The following is a 13915-nucleotide window of genomic DNA, read 5'->3' on the forward strand; positions in this document are numbered from 1 at the left end:
CCTTGGTCTTACCAGTGCCGCCTGTTAATATGAAGTCCTAATTTTAACTGTGTGAATATTTTAATGATGTGACTTATATTAATATAAGTAAAGCAATATAGGTTAATGTTTGGTGTATACAAATTATGCACTTTTCCTACATACTTGTTTTCAAGAGATTTTGCAGTTTTGTTATTTTCTTGAAGAAATTTACCTTTGAAATTATTGCCTACAGTAAGTTGAATGGATTGTGGAAGAGGAGATTGTTATTTTTGTAAATTACCATCTTTCAGGTTTCTGACATCTTTGTGATTTGGGGATTTCTTTAGGTTATTTGTTATCAAAGCGTGAAGGCCAAGCAGGGTCTCCAGAGAAACCATTATCTGACCTCGGTCGTCTTTCCTACATGGCTTATTGGAAAAGTGTAATATTGGAGTGCCTTTATCACCAAAATGACAAACAAATCAGCATTAAGAAGTTAAGTAAGTTGACTGGAATCTGCCCTCAAGACATCACTTCCACACTCCACCACCTACGAATGCTGGACTTCCGGAGCGACCAGTGAGTATCACGTCCCTTTGTGTACCTTCGAAAGATAATTAGGTGGAAGTTTTTGGATCAGGCAGCCAAATTATTGATGAAAAGGCATAAACTAGTATAAATGGTATACTTGGTGATCCTGAGACACCATTTTTCTCTCTGTAGAAATAAACTGTTATACTATTGACCATATTTTTTAAAAACCTTTTTTTTTCTAGTCTTCTTCAACTGTAGAAACCATGTCAAACAAAATACACCCATGATTAATTTCCATACAAATGGCACAAAATGAAATACAGGTCAGAGGAAAAGCAATGTTCCCCTTTCTAGCACGATTGAAAAACGGTCACAAAGAAAGGAGGCACTTGGGCTAGAAAGATAGAGAATAAAAGGGTGCGGGAGAGCAGCAGAAATTTCAGGGGTGGGAAGGGTGAGACAGTGAGTGGTTCAGACAACCCCATCCATTGCTCTGGAGCGGGAAGTGCTTGTCTGGCTTCGTATTTCTCAGTGGGGGCGTCTTCCCAGGCAGGTTGTCTGTGAAGCGTTTATCCTCATCTCTGGGGCTTTCGGGGGTGTGGCTCCACATCCATGGTGTGGTACTCCGTGTGCATCGTTGACTGCTATAAACTTTTCTCTGGTTTCAGATTTGTGATTATCCGCCGGGAAAAACTTATTCAGGATCACATGGCAAAGCTCCAGCTGAATTTGCGGCCCGTGGATGTGGATCCGGAATGTTTGCGCTGGACTCCTGTCATAGTCTCCAACTCTGTGGTCTCGGAGGAGGAGGAGGAGGAGGAGGCGGAGGAAGAACAGGAGGAGCCTCAGAGCCAGGAAGGAGACTTAGAGACGAGTGTAAGGGCACGCAGGGTCCCTGTTGATGACGGAAGAGTGTGATTTTGGTTTTCAGGAGTGTCTATGATACACATATAATGACATCTTAAACCAACACAGTAAATTCACATGTGAATTTCTGAGTTTATTTGAGTGATGGAAACGTCAGGAAGGCTTTGAGATTTGTTTATTTATTTGTATATTTTTAAGCCTTAGTATCATTATGAAACCTTCAAATTTGTTAGAATATGTTACTTATGAGTAAATATGCTAATCAGAGTGCCAGTAAGCAGCTCAATTCGAAGCTGTGTGGTAACTGAGGGATCTGAATTGAACCTAAAGCTCACCGTGGTTAAACATGAAATGAAGATATGTTTTCCTTAAAATGTTAAGGAAATCCTGTTGTCACGTATGTTTTCTAATAGAGCACTAAGTAGTTCAGTGAGTACACGGGTGTCTTTAGTCATTAAAGGGTTGATGAGGGACTACACTGCTGTGCAGTTTTCTGTGTTTTTCTTCATGTGATGCTTACCTTTCTCTTTTTTAAAGCAGTTCTTTCATCCTTTAAAAATCTGTGTCCTCCTTTGATAAAGTTTCATGCCCCTGTTTAATATAATTTTTTAAATGAAATTAAATATTCAGAATAAAGTATTCAGAATAAAATAAATCAAAATATTTACAGAAATTTTCTTTCATTTTTTGGAACATCCCCTTTCTCTTGCCCATGCCTGAGCCCATGTCCTCTCTGTTAAGTTTTTATTGAGAAATTTTATAAACTATCTCATTGAATGTTTATGAGTATAAGAACACTGCAGTTCACTCTGATTATTAAAGATGGTGCTGTGCAGTGGTTGGGAGCACCAGCTTTGGCTCTGGCTGTCTGGGTTCACAGCCCAGCTTCTTTACTTGCTATTTCATGTCCTGGGGCAAGTTAGATTTTTTTGTGCCTTAGTTATTACCTCATCTGTAAAATGGAGCTATAATAGTAATGCTGCATATAATCGTTGTGAGGTGTACGTGGATACCCATAAAGCATTTAAAACGGTGTCTAACACGTAGAGATACTTATGTCAGCTACTAAATAATGAAAAACGTTCTCTTTCAAAGTTCGTTTCTTATCTCAGTATTTACAAGGTCGGAATAGGAGATATAACCGAATATGACTGAAAAATTAATCAACATGGCCCCATTTTCTGCCGTCAGGTGGGGAAGGCTACCTGCCGTGAGAACAAAGAACCGGAGTCGTGTTCTTCCGTGGAGAGTGAGAAGAAGCCCGAAGCGCCGGCAGCGGCCAGTTCCGCGCGGCTGAGCAAGCAGGCCCTTCCCCGGGACAGCCCTCCTGCCAACAGCCCGCCGGCCCGCAGGGGCCGCTGGCCCAGGAAGAGCCGGAAAGCCCAGGACCGCTTCGGCGACAAGGACCCGAAGCTGCTCTTGGAGGAGACGTCAGCCCCCCGGGAGCAGTATGGGGACTGCGAGGAGAAGCCAGAACCGCCCCCGGAGCAGGACGCCGAGAGCGAGGAGCCGCCGGCCGCCTCCCAGGAGCAGCCGGGCCAGGATGGGAAGGCCGACGCGCCCCGGAGAAGGGCCGGGGAGGGCCTGGAGCTCTGGCGGGCGCCGCTGAGGAGAAGCCCCGAGGTGCTCAAGTGCGCGCTGCCCGACGGCCACGACAGGCTGCCCCGCCGCTACGCCGACGGCCGCTTCGGGGACGCGGACCGGGCCCTGCTGCGGGGCTTCAGCGAGAGCAGCGAGGAGGAGGAGGAGCCCGAGAGCCCGCGGTCCAGCTCGCCCCCGGTGCTCACCAAGCCCACGCTGAAGCGCAAGGTGAGGCCCCGGGTTCGGCCCTGCCGCCCCGAGGAAGCCAGGAGCCCTCAGGGTGGGGGGCTTTCCAACTTCCGCCTCCGTGTGGTGTGGCCTCCCACCTTCCCGGGAGCGGGTGGGATGTGCTCGTGACTTCCTGGGCTTCTGGGAATTCGCTTAGAAGTCATAAAGTTATTGAAGGGCTGACAAACTTTTTTTAGCTTGACGGTTTGATTTCAAATTAGGACTTTTTAGGGATTGCAAAAGTATTTTGAAACTATGTACAGATGAGAAACGTTTCTGTTAGGAAAGGAGAGGAAAACAGTACACATTTTGCTGGAAAGTGGACAAAGCAGTGCCTGTACTGAGGCGCTCGGAGCGAAGCTGCTAGTCTTACCCTGGGCGGTGCCGTCTTACCCGTGCTCTCCTTCCTCCTCTCGCCCTTCATCCTCCCGTGGTTTGACTTACCCTTGTTTGAAAAGTAGCTTTTAAACTATATTTCATCATCTCGCAAAGTTGGAAGGATAGGCAGATTGTTGATAAGTGCTGTGTGATGATGATGATGAATTCCGTTACACCATATACCGGAAATATCTCAGGCTCCAGAGTGAACCGCCACAGGCCAGCCAGAATGACGTGTCAGCTCCCTGGACGAGCCACCCAGTAGTAGTGGGGGACAGCTTTCATCCAAAGCAATGAAATCGTTCTTTTCCTTAGCAGAGCTTTTAAAAAAAAAAAAAAAAAAAAAGGTAGGGCTATTTATTTAAAAATAAACTTTCCATTTTAGAACAGTTTTAGATTTACAGGTTTATTGCAAAGAAAGCACAAAGAATTCTGATGTTCCCCACAACCAGGTTCCCCGACTAGTAACCTTTTACCTTGTACCTTGTACGTTGGTCACAAATAGTGACCCAGTACTGATCCATTAACTAGAGTCCATACTTTGTTCAGATTTCCTTAGTTTCCCTCATGTCCTTCTGCCCGGGACCATCCAGTACACCATATTGCATTGTGTCATCGTGTCTCTTTAGGCCCCTTTTGGTTGTGACAGGTTCCCAGACTCCGTGTTTTTGACAACCTTGACAGTTTTGAGGAGTACTGGCTAGCTGATTTGTAGACTGCCCCTCACGGTGTTAGAAGACCACAGAGGTGAAGTGCCATTCTCATTGCCTCGTGTAAGGGTATCTGGCAGCACTGTATCCCCATGTACCACATGCAGGGGTTTGCCATCAGTCTGACTCTTCACTATTTGTGTTAACGTCACGCTCAGTCATGGCTCCAGGTGGTTTGTCCACTGGAGAGTCAGTCCTTTCTTCAGACCCCTTTCTATGCTGTACTCGGGAAATTACTGCCCATCGCCCACGCTTCAGGTGTGGGAAGTTACACTCTCATGCTCCAAGAGCAGAGTATCTGTGTTAAGTTATTTGGAATTCTACTTGGGAGATCTATCCATTCTTCTCTGTGTTTGTTTATCCATCATTCATTTATGTCATTGTGGACTCAGAGGTTACTAACTTTATACTTCAGGTTATAACCCACTTCTGCCACTTTATGTACTAATTTGTCTCCAGCTCCAGCTGGTATGCGCTTTTTCAGTCTTGCTCCTGTGTCTCTTCAACATCTTTGTCATTTAGAGGCTTCTTGGTTTGTTTCGAGCACTTCCTCACCTTCTGGGTCTACAATATATTCTGGGTTCATCCTGTATATGTCGTGCTCCAGTCTTGCAATCAGCCATTTCTCCTGAGAGCAGGGCCTGGTGTTTAACCTCGTTTGAAAATTGTGTTCTCAACTAGGCATAGTCGATTTAAAGTGGAGAAAAATAGATTAACTCTGTTGTTCATTACATGACCATGAAGACTATTTCTTTTACATCCTAGCCTTATATTGCCTATTTATAAAATAAAGTTATGCTATTTCCCTGTGTAAAAAAGAATATTGTAATAGGCAGTGAGACCAGGTACAAGATACTTTTGAAGTTCTTGAAGAAATTCAGTTGCCTGGGAGTCAGAGGCTGTGTTTTGCAGCCTTTTCTGTACTGACTGGATGTGCCCTAAGCAAGTCCTGCGGCCTCTTTGGCCTCTAGAATGAGGGGATGGACCAGAGCATCCTTGGTGATATGATACTGATTTGTGACACCTATTCTGTGATTCGAGGTGTTATATCAGTCTTAGTACAGAGTCGCGCCTGATGTGCCAAATCCCAGTTTTAAGAGATTTATTGTACTTTTAGAATGCTTGCCAGCACCAAGGAAATGTGTGCCGACTCCGTAGCTGCAGCTCTTTGTGGGCGGCTCGTGAGAACTCGTGCGGCTTTCCCAATGCACAAACGATGTGTTAGTCCCTTTTTCCTCTTGAGGAAGAGAAGTTAAGGGACTAGCCTGTGTCACTTCAGTACTGAAGTGGGAGACTCCCTAGGGTGTTAATTTAACTGCACCGTTACTAAGGGAGTGATAGTATCTCCTCTGACAGCACGTCTGTTCTTTTACAAAGTTGTATTCAGTTATCCAGATCTTGTATCTGTGATCCTTCATGTACTGTTTTACAGTAGTAGTCTGTAATAATCACAGTGTCTTTTGGCAAACAGCATCCTCCTTTTACAGGTGCTAATTCTATTAAAAACTATTTAAAAACCATGAATCATGTTATTAATAGAAGTGATAGTGTTCATTACTGTAAATAAAATGCTTTCTTTCTCATAAATAGAAACCCATTCTTCACCGAAGAAGGAGAGTCCGAAAGCGCAAACACCACAACAGCAGTGTGGTCACGGAGACCATCTCTGAGACCACCGAGGTCTTAGACGAGCCCTTTGAAGACTCTGACTCCGAGAGGCCGATGCCGAGGTTGGAGCCCACGTTTGAGATGGACGAGGAAGAGGAGGAGGAAGATGAGGGCGACCTCTTCTCTAGAGGGTACTTCCACCGCTTGTCCTCTCAGGATGTCCTCAGGTGTCGCTCCTCTTCTAAGAGGAAGTCGAAAGATGAAGACGAAGACGAAGAGTCAGATGACGCTGACGGTATGTTTCACAGCACCGCTGCTTATTGGTAGTTTATGGTGTTGGAAGACAAGACAGGTGGTCTCAGAAAGAGGCACTCGGAAATATAAGATCCTGTAATCTGTTTTCATTTTTTTTTTTTTTATCCCTCCTTGTGCAGATACTCCTATCCTAAAGCCAGTATCTCTCCTGAGAAAATGTGACGTGAAGGATTCTCCGCTTGAGCCAGACGTGTCCCTGCCCATGAAGAAGAAGAAGGGGTGGCCCAAAGGCAAGAGCCGCAAACCGGTCCACTGGAAGAAGAGGCCTGGCCGCAAGCCGGGGTTCAAGCTGAGCCGGGAGATGGTGCCCGTGTGTGCGCAGGAATGCCTCATGGAGCCCGTTGTCCCGCTTCCCAAACCCGGACGGAAACTCAGAATTCAAGAGAACGAAGAGACCATTGAACCAAAAGAAGACTTGCTTTTAATGGAGGAAAGGAAGGAAGAGGAGGAGCTGCCCGCGGAGGCAGAAGAGGTTGAGGACGGGGAGGAGGAGGACGCCACCGGCAGCGACGTCAGGGCGGCCTCCCCGGCGGACAGCAGCGGCCCCGAGACGGAGGCGAAGGAGCCCGACGTGGGCGAGGAGGAGGAGAAGCCCCGCGTCCCCGCGGAGCAGCGTCCGGCGGAGGAGGAGCCTCAGGAGCCGGAGGGGCCGGAGCCCGAGGAGGAGGAGGACGGGGCTGCAGGGACCGCCCAGCACGAAGACCACGACGCCGACGATGAGGACGACGGCCACCTGGAGTCCACAAAGAAGGAGGGGCCCGAGGAGCGGCCATCCCGGGAGGACGCCAGGGAGGAGCCTGGCGGCCGGGAGTCTTTTTTAGATACTAACATGCAGAGCAGCAGGGAGACGGCCAAGGATAAAGATGAAACCGAGCCGGATTCTGAAGAGGAGCAGACCTCCCAGGAGGCGTCCGTGGTGTCCGAGCACATGCCGGGCTCCGAGGATGACCACGAGGAGGACTCGAACTCCAAGGAGGAGCTGGTGGAGTTGAAGGAGGAGGAGGAGATCCCTCACAGCGAGCTGGACCTGGAGACCGTGCAGGCCGTGCAGTCCCTGACTCGGGAGGAGAGCGGCGAGCACGAGGCCGCCTACCAGGACTGCGACGAGACCCTGGCGGCCTGTCAGACCCTGCAGAGTTACACCCAGGCCGACGAAGACCCGCAGCTTTCCCTGGTGGAGGACTGCCACGCCTCGGAGCACAACAGCCCGATGTCCTCTGTCCAGTCGCACCCCAGCCAGTCGGTGCGCTCGGTCAGCAGCCCCAGCGTGCCCGCCCTGGAAAGTGGCTACACCCAGATCAGCCCGGAGCAAGGATCCCTGTCCGCACCCTCTATGCAGAACTTGGAGACCAGCCCCATGATGGATGTGCCTTCCGTTTCAGACCACTCCCAGCAGGTGGTGGACAGTGGCTTCAGTGACCTGGGCAGCATTGAGAGCACCACGGAGAACTACGAGAACCCCAGCAGCTACGACTCCACCATGGGCGGCAGCATCTGTGGGAACGGCTCTTCGCAGAACAGCTGCTCGTACGGCGGCTTGTCGTCCTCCAGCAGCCTCACCCAGAGCAGCTGCGTCGTCACCCAGCAGATGGCCGGCATGGGCAGCAGCTGCAGCATGCTGCAGCAGAACGGGGTCCAGCCCGCCGCCAACTGCAGCATCAAGTCGCCGCAGAGCTGCGTGGTGGAGCGGCCTCCCAGCAACCAGCAGCCGCCGCCGCAGCCGCCGCCGCCGCCCCCCCAGCAGCCGCCGCCACCGCCCCCGCAGCCCGCGCCGCAGCCGCCCCCACCGCCGCAGCAGCAGCAGCCGCCGCCCCCGCCCCCGCCGCCCCCCCCAGCCGGCGCCGCCGCCGCCCCAGCCCCCGCCCCCGCCCCAGCAGCAGCCCCCGCTGTCGCAGTGCAGTATGAATAACAGTTTCACCCCAGCGCCCATGATCATGGAGATCCCGGAGTCCGGAAGCACGGGGAACATAAGTATCTATGAGAGGATCCCGGGGGACTTTGGTGCCGGCAGCTACTCCCAGCCGTCAGCCACCTTCAGTTTAGCCAAGTTGCAGCAGCTGACTAACACCATTATGGACCCTCATGCCATGCCTTATAGCCATTCTCCTGCTGTAACTTCCTATGCAACCAGTGTTTCTCTGTCCAACACAGGGCTGGCTCAGCTGGCTCCATCTCACCCGTTAGCTGGGACCCCTCAAGCACAAGCCACCATGACGCCGCCCCCAAACTTGGCCTCCACCACCATGAACCTCACGTCCCCTCTGCTGCAGTGCAACATGTCTGCCACCAACATTGGCATTCCCCACACGCAGAGGTTGCAAGGGCAGATGCCCGTCAAGGGGCACATTTCCATCCGCTCCAAGTCCGCGCCGCTGCCCTCCGCGGCGGCTCACCAGCAGCAGCTGTACGGCCGCAGCCCGCCCGCGGTCGCCATGCAGGCCGGCCCGCGTGCGCTGGCTGTCCAGCGTGGCATGAACATGGGGGTTAATTTAATGCCAACCCCCGCCTATAATGTCAATTCCATGAACATGAACACCTTGAACGCCATGAACAGCTATCGAATGACACAGCCCATGATGAACAGCAGTTACCATAGTAACCCTGCCTACATGAACCAGACAGCACAGTATCCTATGCAGATGCAGATGGGGATGATGGGGAGCCAGGCCTATACCCAGCAGCCTATGCAGCCAAACCCTCATGGAAACATGATGTACACTGGCCCCTCCCATCACAGCTACATGAACGCCGCCGGCGTGCCCAAGCAGTCACTCAACGGACCTTACATGAGAAGATGAGCAGGACGAACTTGCAGCCGAAAACTTAAATATATATAAATAAAGGAACCTTTTATACTGACAAACCAGAGAAAAATGGACCTTTTTTCCAGTTAAAATATTGCTGTAGATTTAGAGGAATTTTTCTTTGGTTTATTTTATTTTTTAGAAAACCTGGTCTTTTTGCGGGGGGGTGGGAGGGCTCATTTTGTTCTGGGTTTTGGTTTTCTTCACAATCTTGAACATTTTACAATAGAACTCATCTACAAAATGGATTTGGGGGTAGGGGAAACATGCACAAAAATCTTTTCATAATTAAAAAGAGCCTTACTTTCTTTACACACCACATGGACGGAATTTGTGTAAAAGTGAATTATCTTTTATTTTATTTGAAGATGTATGTTTCCCCTCACTGTTTGCAGCTCCCAATGTTGTCATTTTTAAATGTTATATATACATCTCGAGGGTTAACCAGACCCTTTCCTCCAAACCCAGCCTTTCATTTCCTACTTCATTCCAGCAGGAGGCACTTACGGGAGACTCGGACGGGGACATGGAGAACAACCCAAGCTCCTTAAACTTATTATTATTGTTAATATTATTATTATTATTATTATTATTAATAAAGCGAGGCAGGAAAATGCTTCTCCTTTTAAAATCCCCTCCACTCCCTACACACATACACACACACACCTCTTGAAACCTTTCCCCAAGAATGTTTCTTTATAGATGGACTTCATTGAAATGTTTGTTTTTATGAAATCAAGTGTAATATAATTTTTTTTAAACTACTCCCACTCAGCACTCAGAGACACAAAATACTGTAAGTCTCAATTAACAGCAGAAACTCAGAGGAAAGCTGTTTGCAATCCTAATCCAGCCTTGGAGGAATAGAGATGGTCAGTTAACAATCAAAAAGAGGAAGTTAACCTCTGGTTTTTTTAACCACCTGGTGAATCAGCCATAATGCACATAACTGCACGCAGCCTCTTGTTTTTAGTATGTACTTTGAGATGCTAAGGGTCTTGATTCTTGAGGCTTTGACTCTGATTAAATTCAAACAGCAGTCTGCAGTGGTTAGCCTCTTACATCCTTGCATAAAGTGTTGGTGGATGACTGTACCTGTCAGCGATTCGAGAAGTACCCGACTAACCCTTGACACTGTTTACTTGACGTCGGAAGACGCCGCCGACTGTGTGTCGGGAGGGAGATCATGGTGTGAGTTTTATAGCTACTTAACTAATACATACCTCTAGTTTGCATTTGTCTTTCGCGATCCTGAGTTCATCCCCTGTGAATCAGTGCACCAGCCCCTCTCCCGTGAGCGGCTGAGGAGAAGAGGGATCAACGAACCACCAGCATAGCAGGGCAGACCCTGACAATGGCGGGGCGGCGGCCGGCGCCCGCGCTGCTCCCAGCTGCGTTCTCTTCTCTCCTGTGCAGCCTGTCCGCCCAGTCTCTTCCTGTTACTTGCTCCAGGGATAGGTAGAAAAAAAATATATATATATATATATATAAGTATATATATATATTCATATATATGTTCCATCATTAGAAGATGGACACTATTATACCACTTGGTATGTGCAGTCAAATATCCAAAAGGGGGAAGTACTGCTTAAAGAAATACCTGTAAGCATTAAATTCTCTCCTTTATTTGTACATTTTATATAGATAAATTTTTGAAGGACGAATTAGGCATTAAATTTTTTCAAATGCACAGGTTTGTTGGTTTTTTTTTTTTTAATATATATACACTTTAATTGACTTTCTCAATTAAACGTGTTAGGTAGAAAAAGGCAGAATTCCACATCTTCCCGCTGTCAGTTCCGAGCATGTGCAAGGCTGTGTAGGACCCAGTTTCTCTGTATATACTATTCCAGTCCCCGAGCATCTGTGTAGAAAGTGCTCTGTGCTGCCCTCCGCCTACTCTTCAGCTCTGTCATTGCTTCCTGGTTGGGGTGGGGATGGGGGTGGGTCGGGAGGGAGGTGTGTGGGGAGGAGGGTGGGTCAAGGCAGAAGGAGAAGCTGTTGAAACGAGGGCCGTGAGTTCAGTTTCCGTTGGTTTGCGGTTGTGTTTGGTTTTGTTTCTTTAAAAAAAAAAAATTCAATCGGGCAGCTCCCTTTTCCACAAGCCTTTTTGTGACTTTAGAACTATTGTAGAAAAAATGTTCTTTTCTATATTATAAAAGAAATTATCCAACACAGTAATATTGGTACCTGTCATTTTTTCACTTCTGTTTAAAAAAAAATGTATTTTTAGCAAGATAACTTGGGTAATCTTCTAAAAAATAAATTTAAAAACTCACTGTTAGTGACTTTGATGCCTTTTAAAATAAGAGCTTTTTCATTTCATTCCATCTTTAAAATTTTTTATCTTTGTTGTAGAATATTAAAAACTATTTTAAGAAAGATAAAAATTCTCTTTAAAGAGATCTCTAGCGTGTGTGAATAGAGCTCCAGATGCCTCTAAAAGCCGCATGTACAAATGAAGCTAAGTCTATTCCTGTCTGTTTATATTTGCTTTTCCTGTTTTGTAACCTCTTTGTACTTTGCTCATGGCGACTTGTAAGCTGAGGGGAAGGGGTGCCTCACTGCCTTTGTGCTTCTCCGTGTCACGCGCTCCTGGGCCAGCTGGTCTCCCTTCCTCTCCTTGTATGTAATATCACTTTTTTTCCCCCTTTCTAGCAAGTACTTTCAAAAGAACTCTGTACATTTTAACATAAAAAAAAATAAATTATGTTGAGCCATTTTGGATGTCTGTCTTGCATGTGGAATTTTTCTCCCAAATATTTCAGACTCTCCGATTCTTTTTCTACATACGTGCTCCTCTTTATATAGCAAGTATAAGTTGATGACCTTTACTCTGAAATTTCAGTTTTCGTTCATATATGTGTTGAAATACCAAGAATATAAGTAGGAGACCAGCCATGCAGATCACCTGTCAGTTCATTTACACTGGCCTCAAAGAGCTTTTTGAGCCTCAGAATCTCCTGTTTTTGAAAATGTCATTTAAAACCTTTTAATTGGTATCCTAAGTTCAAAGTCTCTTGTGAACAAAGCAAAGAAATTCATACATAAAGCCTCTGTTCTAGGATGGAGGCTCTGCCCCACGTACAGACAAGCTCTAACTGTTTAACTGATGTAGTACAGTTAATAAGACTTGAGTGGTTGATTTCACTTTCTTTTTAAAGGAAGGTTAGGAAAAGCTGTTGTCAATTACGTTAAAAATGACTGAATCTGATCGTAGTTTTCTGTGTAAAGTGAAAGCAGTTATATGTTGAGTAGGAGGCAGTGAAGAAGTTACACGTGTCCTGTTACTCACCCAGCAATTCCACTTTGTTTTTAAACCTAAAGAAACTGTTTACACCTCGGACACGCATGTATGTCCAAGGATGTGTGTACAGGAGTGTTCAAAGCAGTAAAATCTGTAATGGCTGAAGACAACCCACATGTCATTACCAATAAAATGGATTAAAAATTTGCAATTTTACAAGGGAATTCCATACACTGGTAACAATGAAGGAACCACAGTACATGAGGGAAATGAATCTTAGGAATTACGGTGAGCAAAAGAAGCCAAATGTAATCAAATACATAAGACACCAAACACATGAAGCATAAAATGAAACCGCTGATAAATTAGATTTATCAAAATAAAAATCTTCTCTTCAAAAGACACCATTAAAAAATGAAGAGTTTGGCCACAGGCTGGGAGATAATACGTATTTGCAATACATATATCTGACAAAGGACTTGTGCCCAGAATATAGAAAGAACACTCACAATTCAACAGTAAGACAAACAACTCAGCTTTCAAAAAAAAAAAAATAGGCAAGGGATTGACACTTCACCAAAGAAGATACACGAGTGACCAATAGGTACAGGAAAAGATGTTAAACACCATTATCAAGGAAATGTAAGTAAAAACCACATTGAAGCATCGCTTTATGTGACCAGGATGGAAAAGGCTGACCTTGGGACATGTTAATAAAGATGTGAACAGTGAGGACTTTCACGTAGTGCTGGTGGGAATGTGAAATGACACCACCGCTTTGAAAAATTTTGGCAGTTTCTTGCAAAGTTCAACGTACTACATACTTCACTGCAGGTCCACTCCCTGCTATTTACCTAAGAGCAATGGAAGCCTCATACATCTACCCAAAGACTTAGACCCAACACTGGAAAGAACCCAGTGCTCATCAACTGTTGAGTGGATGAACAAATGTGATCTGTCCATACACACAGTGGGACAACATAATCTGCAATAAAGGAAAAATGACGAATATGTGACAACATGGGCGAATCTCAAAAACACTACCCTGAGCAAAAGAAGCCAGCTTCAAAAGTGTACTTTCTGTATCATTTCATGTCCATACAGTTCTAGAAAAGGCAAAACCAATCTATCGTGACAGAAAGCAGATCAGTGATTGCCTAGGGGTGGGGAGAGAGATTGACTTTATGAAAGATACAAAGGACTTCTTGAGGTGATGGAAATTTCTATATCTAGTGAACACTAATCAAACTGCACACCTAAAATGGGTACATTTTGTTTATAAATTATACCTCATTAAATTTGATTTTAAAACAAGAGATAGTTATACACCTATGTTCATAGCTGCATTATTCACAACAGCCCCGAAGTGGAAGCAACCCAAGTGTCCATCGATGGATGAATGGATAAATAAGATGTGGTCTATACACACAGTGGAATATTATGTAGTCTTAAAAATGAAGGCAATTCTAACACATGGTACAATGTGGAGACACTTGAAGACATGCTTAGTGAAATAAACTATAGATACAAAAGGACAAAAACATGATACCACTTAAATGAGGTCCCTGGAGGAGTCCGATTCAGAGAGAGAAGAGAGGATGGGTGGGTACCAGATACTGGGAGGAGGGAGGATGGGGAGTGAGTGTTTGGTGGGTGCAGAGTTTCAGTTTGGGAAGATG

At 46.3% G+C, this 13915-nt stretch overlaps 1 protein-coding gene across 1 annotated transcript in view; it reads left to right on the top strand.

Moving 5' to 3' along the window:
* The window catches only part of KAT6A (lysine acetyltransferase 6A), a 97205-nt gene extending 85489 nt beyond the window's left edge, over window positions 1–11716 (top strand). Inside the window, 6 exon segments of the mRNA XM_032468649.1 lie at window positions 309–540; window positions 1164–1371; window positions 2554–3171; window positions 5850–6162; window positions 6302–7986; window positions 7988–11716. Coding sequence (XP_032324540.1) covers window positions 309–540; window positions 1164–1371; window positions 2554–3171; window positions 5850–6162; window positions 6302–7986; window positions 7988–8980 — 4049 coding nt within the window. The 3' untranslated portion in view covers window positions 8981–11716.
* Window positions 11717–13915: the final 2199 nt, after the last annotated feature.

This window comes from Camelus ferus, chromosome 26, assembly GCF_009834535.1.
Source record: "Camelus ferus isolate YT-003-E chromosome 26, BCGSAC_Cfer_1.0, whole genome shotgun sequence".
NCBI lineage: Eukaryota > Metazoa > Chordata > Mammalia > Artiodactyla > Camelidae > Camelus > Camelus ferus.